General features: G+C 56.4%; 1 protein-coding gene across 1 annotated transcript in view; it reads left to right on the forward strand.

Annotated features, from left to right (window-relative positions):
• Positions 1–20759, forward strand: part of TOP3A (DNA topoisomerase III alpha) — a 34771-nt gene that overhangs the window by 13342 nt on the left and 670 nt on the right. Inside the window, exons 3-18 of the mRNA XM_058675671.1 lie at positions 51–124; positions 460–535; positions 853–961; positions 2146–2289; positions 2374–2544; positions 2996–3096; positions 3769–3843; positions 4821–4903; positions 8670–8877; positions 11620–11805; positions 11913–12042; positions 16459–16572; positions 16654–16819; positions 17562–17705; positions 19358–19480; positions 19945–20627. Coding sequence (XP_058531654.1) covers positions 51–124; positions 460–535; positions 853–961; positions 2146–2289; positions 2374–2544; positions 2996–3096; positions 3769–3843; positions 4821–4903; positions 8670–8877; positions 11620–11805; positions 11913–12042; positions 16459–16572; positions 16654–16819; positions 17562–17705; positions 19358–19480; positions 19945–20627 — 2587 coding nt within the window. The remainder of the gene's footprint in view (positions 1–50; positions 125–459; positions 536–852; positions 962–2145; positions 2290–2373; positions 2545–2995; positions 3097–3768; positions 3844–4820; positions 4904–8669; positions 8878–11619; positions 11806–11912; positions 12043–16458; positions 16573–16653; positions 16820–17561; positions 17706–19357; positions 19481–19944; positions 20628–20759) is intronic.

The raw sequence follows: 20759 nt of genomic DNA on the forward strand, positions 1-20759 counted from the left end.
GACCAAGCTGAATAATAATTATTATTATTATTGTTATTATTTTAATCCAGAATGTCACCATGATCATGACCTCGGTCTCTGGGCACTTGCTGGCTCACGATTTCCAGATGCGGTTTCGGAAGTGGTCAGTACCGCTCCTGGGGACAGGGCTTCCCTGTTCATCCCGGGAGCCCGGTGCTCTCCTGGGGTTTTGGAGGCGAGTGGCTCTTAACTGTGATCCGTGAGCCTGGGCTGCTCTGGCTCCGTGTAGATGGTGCTTTTGTCTTTGGAATGGTGGGTTTAGATGTCCGTCTTACCCCCAGGACACCAGACCTTTTGCCGGGCTTGGTTTGGTTGGGTTGCATTTGTCCTGAATAGGCAAGCGTGGTGGGGCCATGGGCAGTCCGTGGGGAGGCAAGGCTCTCTCTCTCAGGTGGCAGAGGGGCAGCTGTGAGGGAGCCCCCGTGTGTTCTCTCCCAGGCAGAGCTGCAACCCTCTTGCCCTGTTTGAAGCAGAGATCGAGAAATACTGCCCAGAGAATTTTGTAGACATCAAGGTAGGGGTCTTTTGGGACAACCCTGACGTTGGAGTAGCTGCAGCACCTGTTTATAACTCATGGGAATTTAGAGAGAAGCTTGGGGGAGTTCTTATTTTGGGTAGCGCTGGGGGTGTGAGGCCCAGGTGCCTGGGGGCCCCGCTGCCGTGGGTGTGGTTGTGTTAACCCCCCCATCTTGTGGCAGCCCGTGGCCTGAGGGTACTGCCCATGCTCTCAGGCACGCGCTGCCCTTCAGTCAGCTCTCTCCCTAGTGTAGAGATGACACCTAGCTGCTCTGGAATCTTCTCTCACTGCTCTTTCTCCACCGGGCACATCAGAAAACTCTGGAACGAGAGACAAGGCAGTGCCAAGCTCTGGTGATCTGGACTGACTGTGACAGAGAAGGTGAAAACATTGGGTTTGAGATCATCCACGTGTGTAAGGCCGGTGAGTGCTGCCCCACTGCGCGTCCCTCCTGTGCTGGACGCGTCCATAGCCACTGACTGGGACTGAGCTGGCCCCCCACGCCGTCTCCCTCTTGAGTCATCTGCAGTCCTGCTGTCATCACCAGGCCCCTAAGAGCCTCAGCTTCTGCATGGTTGGGTCCTCCCTCCTGCCGGGAGGGTTCAGTGAGCTCACAGGCGCCACGTGCAGACCCCTGCAAGTGGGGTGTGCATGTGTCCATGGATTTCAAAAACAGCTAAGCGTGCAAATAATCTTTTAATTCCGTTTCCACAAACTTCCTTTGAGGCACCCTCAGATGCTATAACTAAAGTACAAGGAGCAATTCTAAAATGTCCTCTTGAAGTTGTTTTTCTTTGAAAAGCAGAATTACAGAGCCTGGCACAATGGCTTAGTGGCTAAAATCCTCACCTTGCAGACTCCTGGGGCCCATGTCCCAGCAGCCCCACTTCCCATGAGGCTCTCTGCTTGTGGCCTGGGAAAGCAGTCAAGGACGGCCCAAAGCCTTGGGACCCTGCACCCACGTGGGAGACACAGAAGAGGCTCCTGGCTCCTGGCTTTGGATATGCTCCAGCCGTTGTAACCACTTGGGGAGTGAGCCAGCAGATGGAAGATCTTTTTCTCTCTTTCTTCTCTGTAAATATGCCTTTCCAGTAAATAAATCTTTAAAAAGGAAAAAAAAAAGAGTGAGAGCAAGAAAGAATTACAGAGAAGGGTTGGAGGGGCAGGGAGAGAGCTTTCATTCTCTGGCTCGTTCCCCAGATGGTTGCAAAACAGCCAGGGCTGTCTGGGCCAGGCTGAAGCTAGGATCTTCACTGGGTCTCCCACATGGGTGCAGGGGCCCAAGCACTTGACCCATCTTCTGCTGCTTTCCCAGACACATTACCAGGGAGCTGAATCAGAAGTGAAGCATCTGGGACTCGAACTGGTGCCCATATGGGATGTTGCCATTGCAGGCTGGAGCTTTATGCGCTACACCATAGTGCCAGCTTGCTCAACTGTAATTTCCAACACTCAGTGTAAAGGTTGTAGTGGTGTTTCCTGCTAAGACCTTGCATTCCATTAACGTAACCTGACAACTCACACAGCTTCTTGAGCTGCTTGGCTTCCAGGCCCTGAGTCCTTCAGGACAGGGAGGGCAGTACCGTTTGCTCTTGTGTGGTTCGCAGTGAAGCCCACCCTGCAAGTGCTGAGAGCCCGTTTCTCAGAGATCACACCCCGGGCCGTGCGGATGGCCTGCGAAAACCTGACTGAGCCCGACCGCCGGGTGAGCGAAGCGGTGGACGTGAGGCAGGAACTGGACCTGAGGATCGGTGAGTGGCCCGTGCCTGCAGCCAGCCCTGTCCTCCTTCCCCACCATGTCCTCACACCCGCCTTGCCTGTCCCCTGGCCCCTAGGCGCCGCCTTCACCAGGTTCCAGACCCTGCGGCTGCAGAAGATCTTCCCCCAGGTGCTGGCCGAGCAGCTCATTAGTTACGGCAGCTGCCAGTTCCCGACCCTGGGCTTCGTGGTGGAGAGGTTCAAAGCCATCCAGGCCTTTGTGCCCGAAGTCTTCCACAGGATTAAGGGTAGGCCCGGGGCGGGCCTTGGGTGCAGTGCCGCCACAGCCCTAAGGGAGGAGCGTGCTTTGTGGGAGCGTACATCTGGCCCTACCTGGAGATTCAGTCCTTGAGGCCTAGGGTTTGTGTCCTGGCGCTACTGCTGAGTGCAGCTTCCTGCCAGGACGTACCCCAGAAGGCATCAGAGGGTGCCCCTGAATGGAGTCCCAGGCTCCTGGCTGGGGACTGCCCTAGTGGGTAGGATCGCTCTTTCCATCCCTTTCACATCAAAATGAGTCATGTAAATGTGATTTGCTTTTCGTCCTGCTGCCCTGCGTCCTGCAGCATCATAGCATTCCAGACCAACTCTCTCCTGTAGCTACCCGGAGAGATTCCCTTACTTCCTGTTCCTCTGACCTGTGCTGTCAGAGACCTGTTCCTGGCTGGTCACGGCCTTGCTGTTTGTCTCCCCATGACATAGTCACTCACGACCATGAAGATGGTGTTGTAGAATTCCACTGGAAAAGGCACCGGCTGTTCAACCACACTGCATGCCTCGTGCTCTACCAGCTGTGTATGGAGGTGAGAAACGCCCAAGACCTGAGCGACCTGCAAAGCGCCTGGCACACCCATGCTGGGCATCGCTGGCATTGGGTTTGTGTCTCAGGGCATCGGTTTGGGAGGAGTAGCAAGTTAGAACACCCCCACTCCCTGTCCCTAAAGCAAAAGCAACACTCAGATTGTGGAGAGAACTCGGAGATGGAGTCAGAAGCTTTGAGAAACATGTGACTGACACCCCCCCCGAAGCAGCTCTGTCACCAGCAGACAGCACACAGCCTGCCCTGCACCGTCAGCCCAGGCAGCCCTCACGGTCATGGCTTGAAGGGCCAGCATTGTTGAGCAGCGAGTTAAGTCGCAGCTCAGACCTTAGCCGTTGTTTCTCTGGTCCAGTTTCCTGCGGATGTGCTGGGCAGGGCCACAGATGGTGGCCGCAGTGCCTGTTCACGGGGGTGTGCCCAGCCTAGGCCAGCCTGGACCAGCCGCAGCTTTTGCAGCTCCTGGCAGAGTGAAGCAGTAGACAGGCAGTCTTTCTCTCTCACATAAACGCTGTACTTTGTTTGAATCTTGGTCTGCTGGGAAGGGGGCCATGGGCGTTCCCTGCGATGCTGGCTCCAGGGGACACCGGATGGACTGTGGGGTCTGGCGGTGACCCCACTGGCACACTGTGATGTGTCTCGGTTTTGGGTATTCTAGGATCCCACAGCAACTGTGGTAGAGGTCAAGTCCAAGCCGAAGAGCAAGTGGCGGCCTCAAGCTTTGGACACTGTGGTATGTAGGCACGAGGATAATCGCTTCCTGTTGTTGGGCCTGGGGTTCTGCCGTGCACACTGGAGCTGCAGAAGGAAACGCTGGCCGCGGCGCCTACAGCTGAACCTTTGCACGCTCTCCTGATGGTTTGTTTTTTTTTTAACGTGAACTGTAACTGCTGTGTGACAATTAGGAAACAAGAAGAGGAAGACAGATGACCTGTAATTTCTCTGTCCTCACATAACTGCTGACATAGCTTTGGAGTCTTCCTGTTTTTTCTTATTGTCTCAAGTTGTGTAATCTGTAAATGTCATTTTGAGTATCTCATATGAACCCACCTTAGAATGGGATTCCTCAAATTTTTTTTTTTACTCTCAAAGCCAAGTAAATCCTACCAGGGTGCACCTCCCCAGAGTCAGCGCCTCAGCAGGAGGCCTGGGGTGGGATGAGTGGGAAGGGGTAACACCGGAGGCTGAGCAAAGAGGACCCGTAGGTTAGAAAGTGTTGCTGAGCCACTGTCAGCGTGTCCCTGGGCTGCCCTCCCAGGGGAGGCAGAGAGCACTCCTCAGTGCCCAGGTATGCCTTGATACACAGTCACCAGCATCTTCAGCCACCAAAGGGGCCCCACGGGACAGGCTCCTACATCCAGGGACTTAGTGGGACACGGGTGGCATCCCCTAGGTGTGGCTGTCGCAGCACCTTGTTAGCAGCCGGGCAGAGTGCCCATTGAGAATGTGGCTTCTTGCCTCAGTCCCCACCTCCCTCGTCAGGCTCCCCAGTGCTCAGGCCCGTGAGTGGCCGGCTTCCCAGTGAGTTCTGCCTCACCTCAGTTGATGAGAAGCAGAGGCTGGGGTCTGGCACCTTGCAGCCGACCCAGGAATCTGTCCCCTTCCGCGTCTGTTAGCAGCCGGAGTGGCAGGGATCTGTGCTGTCCAGGGGCTGGGCTGTGGTAGCGTGTCTGTCCTCTGTGCCTCACGTGCCTGCTGGCCTATTCACAGGAACTTGAGAAGCTGGCCTCTCGCAAGCTGAGGATAAATGCCAAAGAGACCATGAGGATTGCTGAAAAACTCTACACGCAAGGGTAAATGTGCTGGGTGTCGGAGGAGAAACTGGGAATGTGTTGAGAAAGTGAAATGCACTGGACATGAGAAAAAGACTTCATAGCTAGCACTGCAGCCCTGAAATGGAAAGCTTTGCTCACCATGAATTTCTATTTTCTTTTTTTTTTGTAAAGATTTATTTATTTTTATTACAAAGTCAGATAGAGAGGAGGAGAGACAGAGAGGAAGATCTTCCGTCCGATGATTCACTCCCCAAGTGACTGCAACAGCCGGTGTTGTGCCGATCCAGAGCGAGGAGCCAGGAACCTCCTCCAGGTCTCCCACGCGGGTGCAGGGTCCCAAAGCTTTGGGCCGTCCTCAACTGCTTTCCCAGGCCACAAGCAGGGAGCTGGAAGGGAAGTGGAGCTGCCGGGATTAGAACCGGCTCCCATATGGGATCCTGGGGCGTTCAAGGCGAGGACCTTAGCCGCTAGGCCACGGCGCCTGGCCTGAATTTCTATTTTCTTATACAGAAAGCATGTTTCAGCATAAGAGCCCACACTCCCTCCTGGGGTGCTGACGTGGGCCAGACGAGAACTGGGAGTCCCCGGGGCCATCTACCTGTGAAAGGCCCCGCGAGGTGCACGTGTTGAGCATCCGAGCCTTTGCTTGCCCAGGCTGGGCTGCGCTGTAAGTGCAGCAGCAGCTGTGTTTTGGAGAGCTGTGTGAAGGCACACGGTCTCAGTGTCTGAGCAGCCAGCACGTCGCTGAGGTGTACAGCATGGTTTTACTGGACTGCGTCTTCTGTTCACTGTCCAGCAGTGACGGCCTCAGTGCACGGAGCTGATAGTCACACATGTGGGCTGCTGACTGATGGTCAGTAGCCGAAGTGTATTAACAGCATCAGACTTTTTTTTAAGATTTTTTTTTTTCTAATTGGAAAGGCAGATATACAGAGAGGAGAAGAGACAGAGAGGAAAATCTTCCATCCAATGGTTCACTCCCCAAGCGGCCACAACAGCTGAAGCTGAGCCAATCCAAAGCCAACAGCCAGGAGCTTCTTCCAGATCTCCCATGCAGGTGCAGGATTCCAAGACTTTGGGCCATCCTCGACTGCTTTCCCAGGCCCCAAGCAGGGAGCTGGATGGGAAGTAGGGCTGCTGGTATAAGAATCAGCACCCATGGGCTTGGCAGCGTGGCCTATTGGCTAAGGTCCTCACCTTGATCCCATATGGCTGCTGGTTCTAATCCCGGCAGCTCCACTTCCTCTCTCTCTCTCCTCCTCTCAGTGTATCTGACTTTGTAATAAAAAAAAAAAAAAAAAAAAAAGAATCAGCACCCATATGGGATCCCTGTGCTTACAAGGCGAGGACTTTAACCACTACGCTATCATGCCAGGCCCAGCATCAGACTTTTAAGGACAGATGGCCGTGTAGGCATAGGGAGGAAGGTTTGAGGCAATGACGTATCAGCAGCAAGAGGGAGTTGCCAGCACCTCTGCCTTGATCTGTTATCTAAACCTGAGGGTTGGGGAGTTCCTGGTCTGGTCATTTCCATATTAGCTCCCAGAACCATCCTTACAAACAGGATTGCAACTAGCCATGGCTCCACACTGACAAGGCTTCCAGTGTCCTCTCTGTGAACAGTTGTTTACAGATCTAATACATTGTCCTCCTGTGGTCCCCTTTCCATCTGCCAAGGAAAGTGACAGGCTGCAGTGGGCTGTAGAGGGTTACGCTGCCTCGCAGCACCACCGTCCTGTATGGCCACTGGTTCAGGTTCCTACGGCACCTCTGAGCAGCTCCTGGGGCGTGTGCCTTGGGCAGCAGCGGGAGATGGCCTGAGGGCTTGGGTTCCTGCCACCCATTTTGGATGAAAAGCTGGTTTTCCAGGCTCTGTCTTCTGCCTGGCCTTGGTGGCATGAACAAGCAGATGGAAGACTTCTGTCTGTCTCCTCCCTCTGTGACATTGCTTTTCAAATTAATAAAATTAACCTTAAAAATGTTGAAGAGGCCAGCATTGTGGCACCGCATGTTAAGCCCCTTGCAGTATCAGAGCCCTGGTTCAGGTGCCAGGTGCTGTGCTTCCAATGCAGCTGCCTGCTGGTGCGTCTGTGAGGAAGTGAGAGGCAGTGAGGGGTGCAGCCCCCTGCCGTTGCATCTGCGAGGCAGTGAGGGGTGGCCGTCACCACCCACTTGGGAGACCCACATGGGTTCAGCTTGGCCTAGCCCCTGTTGTGACTGCCCTTCTAGGAGGGGACCAGTGATGGAAGATCTGTGTGTGTGTGCCTTTTCCGCCATTGCTCTCCCTTTCAAATAAATGTATAAATTTTTTTTTAAAAAAAGATTTATTCATTTTATTACAAAGTCAGACATACAGAGAGGAGAGACAGAGAGGAAGATCCTCTGTCCGACGACCCACCCCCCAAGTGAGCCGCAACGGCCGGTGCGCGCCGATCCGATGCCGGGAACCAGGAACCTCCTCCAGGTCTCCCACGCAGGTGCAGGGTCCCAATGCATTGGGCCGCCCTCGACTGCTTTCCCAGGCCACAAGCAGGGAGCTGGGTGGGAAGTGGAGCTGCCGGGATTAGAACCGGCACCCATATGGGCTCCCGGGGCGTTCAAGGCGAGGACCCTAGCCACTAGGCCACGCCGCCGGGCCCAAATAAATGTATAAATATTTTTTATGATTTGCTTTATTTGAAAGATGGAGTTACACAGAGAGGGAGATACAAGTCTTCCATCTGCTGGTTCACTTACCAAATGGCTAACACAGCAAGAACTGTGCCAGGTTAGAGCAGGGAACCTAGACCGCCATCTCGGGCTCAAGCCCTTGGGTTGTCTGCTGCTTTCCCAGGCCTGTTAGCTAGGAACTGGATCAGAAACGAAGCATCCTCCTAGCTTCGAATCAGCTCGGCTCTGGCCATCACAGACATCTGGGGAGTGAACCAGCTGGTAGAAGATCCTGTCTCTGTCAGTCTCGCTTTCAAGTAAAAAAATAAATCTTAGTGGAGCGTCCAATCTGTGACTCAAACTGACAGCACCCAGTGAAGTGCAGGCGTCGCAGTCAGCAGCCTGACATGACCTGCCTCAGCACTGGCTGTGTAACTAAGCCTTTAAGAAAAAGAAATGAGGGCCCGGCGGCGTGGCCTAGCGGCTAAAGTCCTCGCCTTGAAAGCCCTGGGATCCCATATGGGCGCCGGTTCTAATCCCGGCAGCTCCACTTCCCATCCAGCTCCCTGCTTGTGGCCTGGGAAAGCAGTTGAGGACGGCCCAATGCTTTGGGACCTTGCACCCGCGTGGGAGACCCGGAAGAGGTTCCAGGTTCCCGGCATCGGATCGGCGCGCATCGGCCCGTTGCGGCTCACTTGGGGAGTGAATCATCGGACGGAAGATCTTCCTCTCTGTCTCTCCTCTGTATATATCTGGCTGTAATAAAATGAATAAATCTTTAAAAAAAAAAAAAAAGAAAAAGAAAAAGAAATGAGAAGAAGGACAGTATTAGGAGCACTTACTGTTAGGACAGGGTGATGCTGTCTTGGGCCAGTCTGGCAGACTGAACCAACGGGAGGCCAGGGTTAGGGCAGGCCGTGATGTCACTGCCGAGTCCTGGGCCTTAGCCTGCATAGGGCTGCCCATTCCCTGCGTCGTCTCAGCGCTCTGCTCAGCTCTACTCTCCTGGGGGCTTGTTACCTGCAGCCTGTGCAGTGGCGTCTGCAGGGCCTTGTTTGTAGATGACGGTTGGGGTTAGGGTTAAGGTTAGGAAGGGAGCTATTTGGTTTTTTCTCTTTGCTGCTCTCTATTGTAGGTACATCAGCTATCCCCGAACGGAAACAAACATTTTCCCCAAAGACCTAAACCTGACGGCATTGGTGGAGCAGCAGACCCAGGATCCACGCTGGGGGGCCTTTGCCCAGAGCATCCTAGAACGGGGTGGCCCCACCCCCCGTAACGGGAACAAGTCTGACCAGGCGCATCCTCCCATTCACCCCACAAAACACACCACCGGCCTGCAGGTTGGTTCCCCCAAAGGTGCTGACCCCAGAACCCAGGAGGCTTGTTGGCTTGGCAGGATATGCCAGGAGTGGGATACAGCGAGTTAAGCTGCTGCCTACAGAGCCAGCATCCCATATGGTGCTGGTTCAGGTCCCAGCTACTTGCCTTTCAATGCAGCTGCTTGCTGATGGCCTGGGTATTGGGGTGCCTACTACCCGTGTGAAGGACCCTTTGTGGCCATCTGAGGAGTGAACCATCGGATGAAAGAAGTCTCTAATTCTTACAAACAAATAAGTATTTAAAAGCAGAAAAGGGGGGATAGAAGTGAGCCAGGCACACTTCATCAGGGCTTCCCATGTGGCAACAAGGCCCTAGCGTCTGGGCCATGCTGGTCTCCTTTCCCAGGTCCACTAACTGGGACCCAAGTCAGAAGTGGAGTGGCCAGGGTTTAAACAGATGCCTATTTGGGATGCCAGCGTTGCAAGCAGTGACTTAACCTGCAGTGTCCCGCCTGACCAGCCTCTGAGAACCACGTGTGTGTAGCCCCAGTAGCTTTGTAAAGTTACTTTCTTCAAGAGGAGTTTGGCAGAGCGGGTCAAGCCACTGCTCGTGATGCCTGGATTCAAGCTCCAGTTCCCTTCTGTCCTCCGAGGCAGCAGGTGATGGCTCAAGGGCGCCCTGGTGGAGCTCCTGGCAGCTGGCTCTGGCCTTGCACAACCCTAGCTGTTGTAGGCATTTGGGTAGTGAACTCTTAGGGATGGGAAATATATCTCTCTTGCTCCCTCTCTGTCTGCCTTTCAAGTAAGTTAAAAGCTTCTAACTTAAAATTTATTTAAAGAAAAAAAAAAAAAAAAAACAGGCAGCCAGCGTGGTAGCATGGCTGATTGAGATGATGGCTACATGACTGGTGTCCCTTGTGAGTGCTCCCTGAAGTCCTGGCTATGCCCTATTGGTGTGCCTAGATGCCTGGGCACCTACCGGGTGGGAGACCCGGGTGGACCCATTGCAGCCATCAAGAAAATGAACCAGGAATGGAAGCTGTTTCTTTCTTTCTTTTTTTTTTTTTTTTAAGATTTGTTTATTTTTATTACAAAGTCAGATATACAGAGAGGAGGAGAGACAGAGAGGAAGATCTTCCGTCCAGTGATTCACTCCCCAAGTGAGCGCAACGGCTGGTGCTGCGCCTATCCGAAGCCGGGAACCAGGAACCTCTTCCGGGTCTCCCACGCGGGTGCAGGGTCCCAAGGCTTTGGGCCTTCCTCGACTGCTTTCCCAGGCCACAAGCAGGGAGCTGGGTGGGAAGTGGAGCTGCCGGGATTAGAACCGGCGCCCATATGGGATCCCGGGGCGTTCAAGGCGAGGACCTTAGCCGCTAGGCCACGGTGCCGGGCCCAATGGAAGCTGTTTCTCTCTTCCCTCTCATTCTTCTCTCTCCTTTTCCCCTCCCTCCTCTCCTCCCTTTGTCTCTTGGGGGCAAGCATCTGATACAACAGTGAACTCACACTTGGGACGCCCACACCCAGTGTTGGAGAGCCTGGTTTGTATCTCGGCTCCTCTGCTTCTAGTCTGTCTCCTTGCCAGTGTGCACCCTGGGGGGCAGCAGGTACTTGGCTCAAGTACTTGGGCCCCGCCCACCCCTGTGGGAGACCAGACTTGAAGTCAGGATGCTTGGGTGAAACCTTGTGCCTGGCCCAGTCCTGGCTACTCTGTGCATATAAGGGGTGAACCAGCAGATGGAAGATATCTCTCAATATATCTGATGAGCTTAAAAACAGATGATTGGAGAGGGTATGTGTCCCCACCCTTGGACCTACCCCAGGTGTCTGCAGTGGTAGGGCTTGGTGCCAGATCCCAGGAGCATTAGCCAGGTCTCACACGTCAAGGGCCGGAAGCACACTACCCGAGCCTCCCCCTGCTGCCTCCCGTGGTCCTCGCGCAAGAAGCTGGAGTCAGAAGGTAGAGCCCACTCTTGTGCCCTGTGCTCGGATTTGGGAGCCAGCCAGCTAGGCCTCTTGCTGCCGACTGGTCCTATCAGTGTGAAATGATGTGTTTTGCTGCCAAATCTGCTTTCACCAAGTAAAGAAAAGAACTTTGGGGCTTACAGTTCCTAAGAGGGACAGCGCAGCAGCTTTGTGCTATGGTGCTAGTTTCCCAGAGGACACAGGGCAGCATGACAGAGGGAGCCTCGCATTGCCACATCTGTCACCGTAAGATTAAAGAGTTGTAACTTTTTTTAAAAAAGATTTATTTATTTTATTGGAAAGGCAGATGTACAAAGAGGAGGAGAGGCAGAGAGGAAGGTCTTCCATCCGATGATTCACTCCCCAAGTGAGCGCAACGGCTGGTGCTGTGCCGATCCGAAGCCGGGAACCAGGAACCTCTTCCGGGTCTCCCACGCGGTTGCAGGGTCCCAAGGCTTTGGGCCGTCCTCAACTGCTTTCCTAGGCCACAAGCAGGGAGCTGGATGGGAAGTGGAGCTGCCGGGATTAGAACCGGTGCCCATATGGGATCCCGGGGCTTTCAAGGCGAGGACTTTAACCACTACACTATAGCGCCGGGCCCAAGGAGTTGTAACTTAAAAAAAAGGAAGAATGTTTTCTTTGAAAGAAAGGGAGGTCATCTATCTACTGGTTCACTCTCCACTGGTTGAAGCAGCCAGGGCCGGGCCGGGTGAGAGCAAGGAGCTCCATCTGGGTGCCCAGTGTGGGTGCAGGGGCCTGCTGTCCCAGCGAAGGGACCTGTCAGACTCCACTTCCTCCCAGGGAGACGACCAGCGGCTCTATGAGTTCATCGTTCGCCATTTCCTGGCCTGCTGCTCCCAGGATGCCCAGGGTCAGGAGACCACCGTGGAGATTGACATTGCGCAGGAGCGCTTTGTGGCCCACGGCCTCATGATTCTGGCCCGCAACTACCTGGACGTGTATCCCTACGACCACTGGAGCGACAAGGTGACAGGGCAGCGGGCGTGGGGCTCCAGTCTGAGAACTACAGGCCAGCTTGTGTCTGAATGTGAGGGTGGGAATGGCCTAACTGCCACACCTGTCGCTTCCCGTAGCTGCTGCCCATCTACGAGCATGGGACCCGCTTCCAGCCCAGCACCGTGGAGATGGTGAATGGGGAGACCAGTCCTCCCCAGCTGCTCACCGAGGCTGACCTGATCGCCCTCATGGAGAAGCATGGCATTGGTAAGTGGCACAGCCCGGCATCGGGCAGTGGCTCAGCCTGAGCAGGGCGGCCTGGCATTGGGCAGCAGCTCAGCTAGAATGGCACGGCCTGGCATCGGGCAGCGGCTCAGCCGGGGAGCTTCCCTGCACACAGGCACGGAGTCTCCTGCCTGCCCTGCCACAGCTCTCTGCCTGCCTGTGCTGTTACTCTAGCCAGACTGTACTGGCAGACAGGGTTAGAGAGACAAGGACCTGCCCGAGGTCTCCAAGTGTGTGTGTCAGCAAAGCCTGGCACAGCTGACACCAGCAGCCTTGCCCTTGTCCCCATCCTGTCCCCACAGCTCGGGCTCAGCTGAGCGCTTAGGCCCATGGTGGTCAAAGGGGCCCGTGTTACTCTTCTTGAATAAGAACTAGTCAGATACCCACAGTTGACGCTCGGGAGAGTCATCATCACGGTCTGTGTGTCTGTGTTCTGTAGTGACAGCCGTGGACACCCTGCCCTCCCGAGCGGAGCAGCGAGTCTTGAGTGGTAGTGCCTCCCCTTCCTCCCCACGCCCCACGTGGGTAAGGCGGGACTGTGGTACTAGCCATGAGCAGCTACGGTCTGACTTTTTTTTTTTTAATTTGTTTATTTATTTTATTGGAAAGACAGATTTACAGAGACAAAGAAAGATCTTCCGTCCGCTTGTTCTCTCCCCAGCTAGCCACAACAGCCAGAGGTGAGCCAGTCCGAAGCCAGGAGCTTCTTCCAGGCCTCCCACATGGGTGCAGAGTGCCAAGGCTTTGGGCCGTCCTCGACTGCTTCCCCAGGCCACAGGCAGGGAGCTGGATGGGAAGTGGAGCAGCCAGGACACTAACCGGTGCCCATGTGGGATCCCAGCACATATATGGCAAGGATTTAGCCAATAGGCCACCACATTAGGCCCCATTCTTACTTTTGAAAGCTTTATGTATTTACTCAAAAAGCAGAGTTTCAGGGCTGGCACTGTGGCTGCCTCCTGCCACAGCAGCATCCGCTATGGGCACCAGTTCATGTCCCGGCTGCCCCACTTCCAGTCCAGCTCCCTAGTAATGGCCTGGGAAAGCAGTGGAGCATGGCCCACCCTTGGGCCCCTGTACCCGCAAGGGAGACTCGGAAGAAGCTCCTGACTTCAGACCATCCTGACTCCAGCCATTGCAGCCGTTGGAGTGAACCAGGAAGATCTTTCTCTCACTCTATCTATCCCCACTGTAAATCTGTATTTCAAATTAAAATAGATCTTACAAAAATGGACGGGGAAGGGAGAAGATCATCATAAGGAGACTTGTCCACTGCTGGCCCTGGATGATCCTTCCGGCTGAGGCGCCAGCCTGAAGCTGGGAGCTGGAAACGCTGGGTCTCATGTGGATAGCAAAGGCCCAAACACTGGGGCTGTCACCTGCTGCCTCTCAGATATGTTAGTGGGATGCTGAGTGACGGCAGCCAGCGCTCCAACCTGGCATTGCAAACAGCAACTTCATTCTGCAGCGCCAAGCCCAGATTCATAGCTTGCAGGCCCTTTCTGGGAGGTCCAGGAAGCCTGCCTGCATGGGCAGGCCACACCCAGGGGATTCACGCCCTGTGACTGGAACATTAGAAAAACGTGAAGGGCCGTGGAGAGGCATGTGACCATGGGCCGTGGACAGCCGCGTGACCTAGTCTGTGCTGTCAGACTTGGTCTGTGGAAGAGCCTCACCAATGCAGCAGCTTGAATCCAGCACGGAGGGCTACGTAGGGAGCAAGTCGAGAAACGGCCCTGGGAGGTGGGCTTCAGAGGTGGCGAGATGTCCCCCACACCGTGGTGGGCCTCAGGCGGGGCCCCGAAGCAGGGACGCTCAGGGCCACTGTGGCGAAGGGGGACTGGGAAGATGTCTAGCCCAGTCTGCGTGCCTGGCTGAGGGTTTGAACACTGGTACACGGACAGCCACATGATCTGTCCGCCGCACAACTCACCCACTGAAACGCACAGCTTGACTCGTCATTCACAGAGTTGGACGGGACCTTTTCTGTGAAAAAGAACTGGCACCTTCAGCAGTCACTTCCCCACAGCCCTCCCAGCCCCAGGCCACCTCTCTGGATACAGTAGCCTGGGTTGTTTTCAACACTTCCGTGGATGGAATTGTGCAAGATGGGTTCTGCTGCCACTGACTGCCTTTCCTGGCGTCATGCCCTCAAGGCTCGCCCACCCCGGGGCGATGTCTCAGCGTGTGGGCGAGCGACCTCCTGCGGTTCATCCCCCGCATCACACGGTGGGCAGCGCTGGAACATGCAATTGTGCCCGGGGTTGTGCTGGGAGCACAGTCCCCGGGGCCCGCAGAGACTTCGGAGGAGCTGCTGGTTGGCTTGCCCCGAGGAGGGCCCGTTCTCCCCAGGACTTGCTGTCTTCTCAGCACGTCCCTGTTGATGCTGGGCTGTGTTCTGTTCCACTTCCCTGGTGGCAGAGCCCCTTGGCCACAGCTTGGAGGGCAGGTTGGGTGTTGAGGTGGTGCAGCTGAAAGAAATACTCAGGTGTGAGGAGCAGGAGAGCTGAGGGGGCCTGAGTGGGGGGTGACGGCCATCTGGGGGAGCCGAGGGGACCTGAGCTGGTGTGACACCCGTGTGGGGGCGCTGAGGAGGCGATGGGGCCTGAGTGGGGGTGTGACGGCCGGGTGCAAGAGGCACGGGGCCTGAGTGGGGGAGGCAAGGGGCCCTGAGCGGTGTGAAGGCCGTGTGAAGGCCGTGTGAAGGCCGTGTGAAGGCCGTGCGGGCGAGGGCAGATTGCTTTCATTGCGTGTCCTTGCCTCCCACAGAGCTGTTTCTTGGGGCCACCACTGATGTCGGTGCACAAACAGCAACAGGAGAAAGCAGGGCTGCCCTGCCTTGAGGAGTGGGCCAGGGGAGACGGGAGGGCGCAGTGTGACCCTCGGCCATTGCCTGCCAGGAACGGCTCTCGCAGTGTGAGGTCACGGTGATCCCTGACCACCTACAAATTCTGCTGCTTTCACAAGTTGCAACAGAACTCAGTATCCCTATTTTCTGGAGTTCTGTTTGTTTGCTTTTGTTGTTTTAAATTTTTCTGTTTTTAGTAGTTTGTATACAAGGTGAGAATATAGGTCCTATGAGGTAGCCTAGTGGCTAAAGTTCTCACCTTGCATGCACTGGGATCCCATATGGGCACTGGTTCTAATCCCGGCGGCCCTGCTTCCCATTCAGCTCCCTGCTGGTAGCCTGGGAAAGCAGTCGAGGGCAGCCCAAAGCTTTGGGACCCTGCACCCACGTGGGAGACCTCGAAGAGGCTCTTGGCTCCTGGCTTCAGATCAGCTCAGCTCTAGCCATTGTGGCCATTTGGGGAGTAAACCAGCAGATTGAAGATCTTTCTGTCTCCTCTGTAAATCTGACTTTCCAATAAAAATAAATTTTTTAATGAGACTGTATCAGACATACATTCAGGGATAGAGTGAGCAGGGAGGAAGAAGGTGGGAGAGTGATGTTTCTGCTTTCATCTTGTGTCCACAGGGAAGAGAGAGTGCCCCTCCCAGCTGCCGGGCTTCTCATGAGCCTGGGACGGGGAGTGGTTACAGGATCCCACCCCAAGTCCCAGGTGAGGGGAAGTGCATCCTGGGAAGGGGTCATTTGATGGACAAGTAACAGAGTGAATTACACAAGGCGGGGGAGGTATGCTTTCCAGTTTGTGACTCTAAACTTAGTACCTTCATGTCCCCCTCAAAGATTGACTTATTTATTTATTTTTTTAAGAGAGAGGTCTCTCATGCCCAAATGGCAGCCACAGTGGTCAAAGCAGAGCAAGGAGCTTCTTCCAAATCTGCCACGTGGGTGCAGGGTCCCAAGCACTTGGCCATTCTCTGCTGCTTTCCCAGGCCATAAGCAGGGAGCCGGATCAAAAGTCAAGTGGTCAGGATGTGAACCTGTGCCTGTCTGGGATGCCAGCACCACTGGTGGAGGACTAGCCTGTGCCACAGTATCACCCCCACACACACACACACACACGCGTACATACCACTGTTAAGGGTTACTGAAGAATGTAGATTCTTCTGTAGCTGCTTCCTGCTGATTAGGGACGTAGGCCTTGCGTGTCCCTATCTCGGCTGATGGGCCCATCCCACAAGCCAGAGAACTGTCATCCGGTGCCAGTGGCTGTGTCCCACAGCGTCATTGCCACGCTGAGAAATCTCTGGCCTTTCTCTGTCTTTTGAAGTCGCATCTGAGGGCCTTGACTGGTTGTGTCCGTATTTTAGGTTCTGAAGGAAGCAGATATATCCTGGGAGAGGGGCAGTTTGGGTTGGCAGGTAAGGGGGGCATTATGACTAGCGGCTTACAGGGACTGCTCGTGCAGCCCTGAAGTAGCTGCCATCAGTTCAGGGGTGACCCAGGCACCCACAAGCTGCGGAGTCTTAGAGGAGGTGGGACATGGCTTTCAGGTACAGATGCCACGCACGCGGAGCACATCGAGACCATCAAAGCCCGGATGTACGTTGGCCTCACCCCAGACAAGCGCTTCCTCCCCGGACACCTGGGCATGGGGCTTGTGGAAGGTGAGACAACAGGGAGGTCGCTCTGGGTCGCGGGAGTGGGGCTCCCCAGAATCTCCTGAAGCCCCCGCTCTTGCACCACAGGCTACGATTCCATGGGCTACGAGATGTCCAAGCCTGACCTCCGGGCCGAGCTGGAGGCTGACCTGAAGCTGATCTGCGAGGGCAAGAAGGACAAGTCGGTGGTTCTGAGGCAGCAGGTGCAGAAGTACAAGCAGGTGTTCATTGAAGCCGTGGCCAAAGCCAAGAAGTGAGTGAGGGGGCCAGAGCCTGCCCTCCTGCCGAAAGGACGGCCGGCGGAGCTCCTGGGCGTCAGCCGTGTCGGGGTCCCCTCAGCCAGCAGCAGCCCCTCCTGCCACATTTCCTGCTGCAACTCCCTGGACTCCTCTCATCCCCATACTGCCCTGCCCCAGCAGGCTGTGCTGCTGGCATGGGAGGACCCGACAGCCCTGAACCCACAAGCCCGAGTGCTGCATGTGAGCCGTTTGTTCTTGGGCGCGTTTGCAGTTGGTCGTTGAGCAGGCAGCGTATACTGTGTGGAGCGCGTTCCACCGGCACTGCCATGCCTTATCACAAGATAAGCATTTGGTCATTGTGTCCTGGCCCGTTTCCCCTCTGACACGCGGAATCTCAAGAATGCTGGCTCCCCAAGCAATGGCTAATCCGATGGCCACAGGCTGGGCTGAGGATGTACGACGGTGCCTCAGTGACAGAACCTGGAGCCTCTGTAAGCCCTGAGCACATGGGGTCCCTCCCGGGGCCTGGCTGGCTGTGCCCTTTGTAAAGCATTCCTAACGGGTGTGTGAAAGCCGCACAGCACGTGATTCAGACTCAAGGACCCACGCTATGGCAGGTGGCCAGCAGCACAAGTCACAGCCTGGGATCCGCAGTGGGGGTGCCCGCCTCATGCAGCAGCTGGCCCCAGCGGCCCGCCTGGGGTGTGCGTGGGTGTTTGGCGTCCAGTGAGGGGTATGTCCTTGCCGTTTCCCCAGGTTGGACGAGGCCCTCTCCCAGTACTTCGGAGAAGGGGCAGAAGTGGCCCAGCCGGAAGAGCTCTACCCATCCCTGCCTGAGCCAATCCGGAAGTGCCCGCGGTGCAACAGGGACATGGTCCTCAAAGCCAAGAAGAATGGCGGGTTAGTGCCCCTCCCTCTCGGCTTGCTGGAGCTGGCAGGGCACCGGAGTGGGTGTGGCCTCCGATGAGGTGGGGGACCGAGTCATGGCCGGGCTTCTATCCTGTGGATAGAACGCCAGTGTCCCTGGGGGGGTGGGGGGGAAGAGGTGACGGGGGCTGGGCGTCAGGTCCAGATGGTTGTGGGCCCACATCCCTCTCTTGTCACGGTCGAGCTGTATGACCCAAGTAGTTCTTCAGCAGTTTCTCCCCAGAGCAGTGCTGTGGCAGAACGAGTGAAGCCACTGCTTGTAGCGCTGGAGTTCCATGTCTGAGGGTCAGCTTGGTCCCGGCTGTTCCATTCTAGGCCAGCTCCCTGCTCATGCGCCTGCCTGGGAAGGCAACAGACACTATCCTGAGTGCTTGCACCATGACAGGAAGAAACATTTTTATTTTCAGTTCTATATTCTTTGTGTTAATGTGAAAGAGTGTAGTCTCTGCTCTGTGGGTTCACCCCCCAAATGCTCGTGACAGCTGGTGCCGGGCCAGACTGACGCCAGGAGCCCAGATCTCATTCGGGTCGCCATCTTTTGCTCCTTCCCAGGATGCGTGTTAGCAGGGAGGTGGCACGGAGGGGAGCCAGCACTCAAAGCCGGTACTCAGCTGTGGGAGGCTTGGTTCCTGAGCTCTGTTCCCACCTGCAGGCACAGTTTCCTGGGCCTCCCTTGGGGAGGATGGGGTCTGTCCTGGGCGCATTTACCCCTCCAGGGCTTATTGGGCCAGTTCTTGCCTCTGTGTTTGTGGGTTTGTAATGAGATCATTGAAGTTTAGCCTCAGCTTGAAGTCCCGGCCATGTGGCTGCACAGACCCTCAAGTTGGCCAAGGAAGACGAGAGGTCCACACCCCTTGGTGTGGAGCCTGAGGTCCTTCTGTCAAGACAGGCAGGTCCCTGTCCTGGCCTCTCATGTATGTTTCCAGATCACGCAGCCTCGGCTGACCCCCACATGGCAGGGTCGCAGCCTCGGCCGATTCCCGCATGGCAGGGTCGCAGCCTCGGCCGACTCCCGCATGGCAGGGTCGCAGCCTCGGCCGACTCCCGCATGGCAGGGTCGCTCAGGCACCTCCCTGGGGCATCAGCAGGAAGGGCCATGAGAATGTGTGACCGGGCAGAGGACATGACAGGGCCGTCGTTGCTTCAGTTTGTTTTTTAAATTTATTTGAATAATATAGTGAAAGAGTTAAGAGGAGGAGACAGAAAATCTTCCATCTACTGGTTCTCTCCCCAACGCTCATCATAGCCAGAACGGAGCTGATCCCGTCCAAAGCCAGGAACCCGGAGCTTCTGGGTCTCCCACGTGGGTGCAGGGTCCCAAACACCTGGTTATCCTGTGCCCCTTTGCCAGGCAAATCAGGGAGCTGGATCATTAGTGGAGCAGCGGGGGACTCCAGTCAGCTCCAATCAGCATCCATATGGATGCCACGCTGCAGGCTGAGGCTTAACTCGCGATGCCACAGCACCAGCCCCCTGGCTGGTTTTAAGCAGAAGCAGGTCTATTCCACCCCGGGCACTGTAGAGCTGGTGGATGGAGGGTCCTTGGCAGGTGGCCTGCAGCCTCAGGCGGCCCGAACACGTTCCCTCATCTCTGCACTCTGACCTGGTCACCCCCTGCTCCTCAGGTTCTACCTCAGCTGTGTGGGTTTTCCCGAATGTCGATCGGCCATATGGTTTCCCGACTCAGTGCTGGAAGCCAACAGGGACGAGAGCGTGTGTCCCGTGTGTCAACCACAGCCTGTGTACAGGTGAGCCGGGCACTGTGGAAAGTCCAGTGTGGGCCAGGCTCCCCACCCCCACCCCGCAGGAGCACCCTCCCCTCTGCAGTGGGCACTCTTTAGAATAGTTCCTTCGCAGCAAGTGCCTGTGGGGCACCGGAGGCAACCCTACCGACTCAACAGAAATAAAACCATTTTCCAAAGCAAAGGGTAGCGAAGGGAGTGGTTCTGGTTTGCAACTTGGCCAGGCTGACAGGTGGCAGGGTGGCATTACTGGTAGACACGTCCCCGCAGCATGCCTGTGGCGGGGAGGGGAGAGTTCCGATGCCCCATCAGGCCCAGGGACCACTCAGCGCCCCTGGCATTGGAGAACTATACCCCTCCAGGGCGTCTGGGTGCTCAGCCACCCTCTGACTTCACAGGCAGGGTTTGCCCCCTACACTACACACTGGGGAGGGGGTGCTCACGGTGCCCTTTTCTGGCGGCCTTACCAGGTTGAGGTTGAAGTTCAAGCGCGGGAGCCTCCCCCCAACTATGCCCCTCGAGTTGGTTGGCTGCGTCGGCGGCTGTGATGAGACCCTGCGGGAGATCTTGGACCTGCGCCTCTCCCACGGCACCCCCCGAGCAGCCCAGCCCTCCGGCCACCTGCAGGCCAGCCAGGCCCTCAACAGGATGGACAGTAGGCAGCACGGCCGCCCCCAGCCCCCTGACAGCAGGCCCCCTGGACCTTCCAAGGCTCTGACCCGAGCGCCCCTGCTGCCCGCCGCTGCCAGCGGTGCCGGAGAGAGCAACTCTGTGACCTGCAACTGTGGCCAGGAGGCTGTGCTGCTGACGGTGCGCAAGGAGGGCCCCAACCAGGGCCGCCAGTTCTACAAGTGCGCCAGCGGTGGCTGCAGCTTCTTCCTGTGGGCCGACAGCAGCCCTCCGGCAGCCCCGAGAGCTCCGGGGGGCTCGCTGCCTCACCCACCAGGCTCGGGCGGCCCCCTGGGTGGGTCGAGTGGCTTTGGTGGCGGTGGCGGCGTCACGTCCTGCCTGTGCAGCCAGCCTGCCATCACACGCACCGTGCAGAAAGACGGACCCAACAAGGGGCGCCAGTTCCACACATGTTCCAAGCCGCGCGAGCAGCAGTGTGGCTTCTTCCAGTGGGCAGACGAGAACTCGGCCCCCTTGGCCCCAGGTGAGGCGGCAGCTGCAGGAGGGAGGGCTGCCTGGAAGTGAACTGTCAGGTGCCACTCCCCTGCCCCGCCCCGTGTCTCTGTGCTCCCGGGCGGCCACGTGTCCTTGACTGGCGTTGTTTGCACCAAGTAGC

This window comes from Ochotona princeps, chromosome 17, assembly GCF_030435755.1.
Source record: "Ochotona princeps isolate mOchPri1 chromosome 17, mOchPri1.hap1, whole genome shotgun sequence".
Classification (NCBI taxonomy): Eukaryota; Metazoa; Chordata; class Mammalia; order Lagomorpha; family Ochotonidae; genus Ochotona; species Ochotona princeps.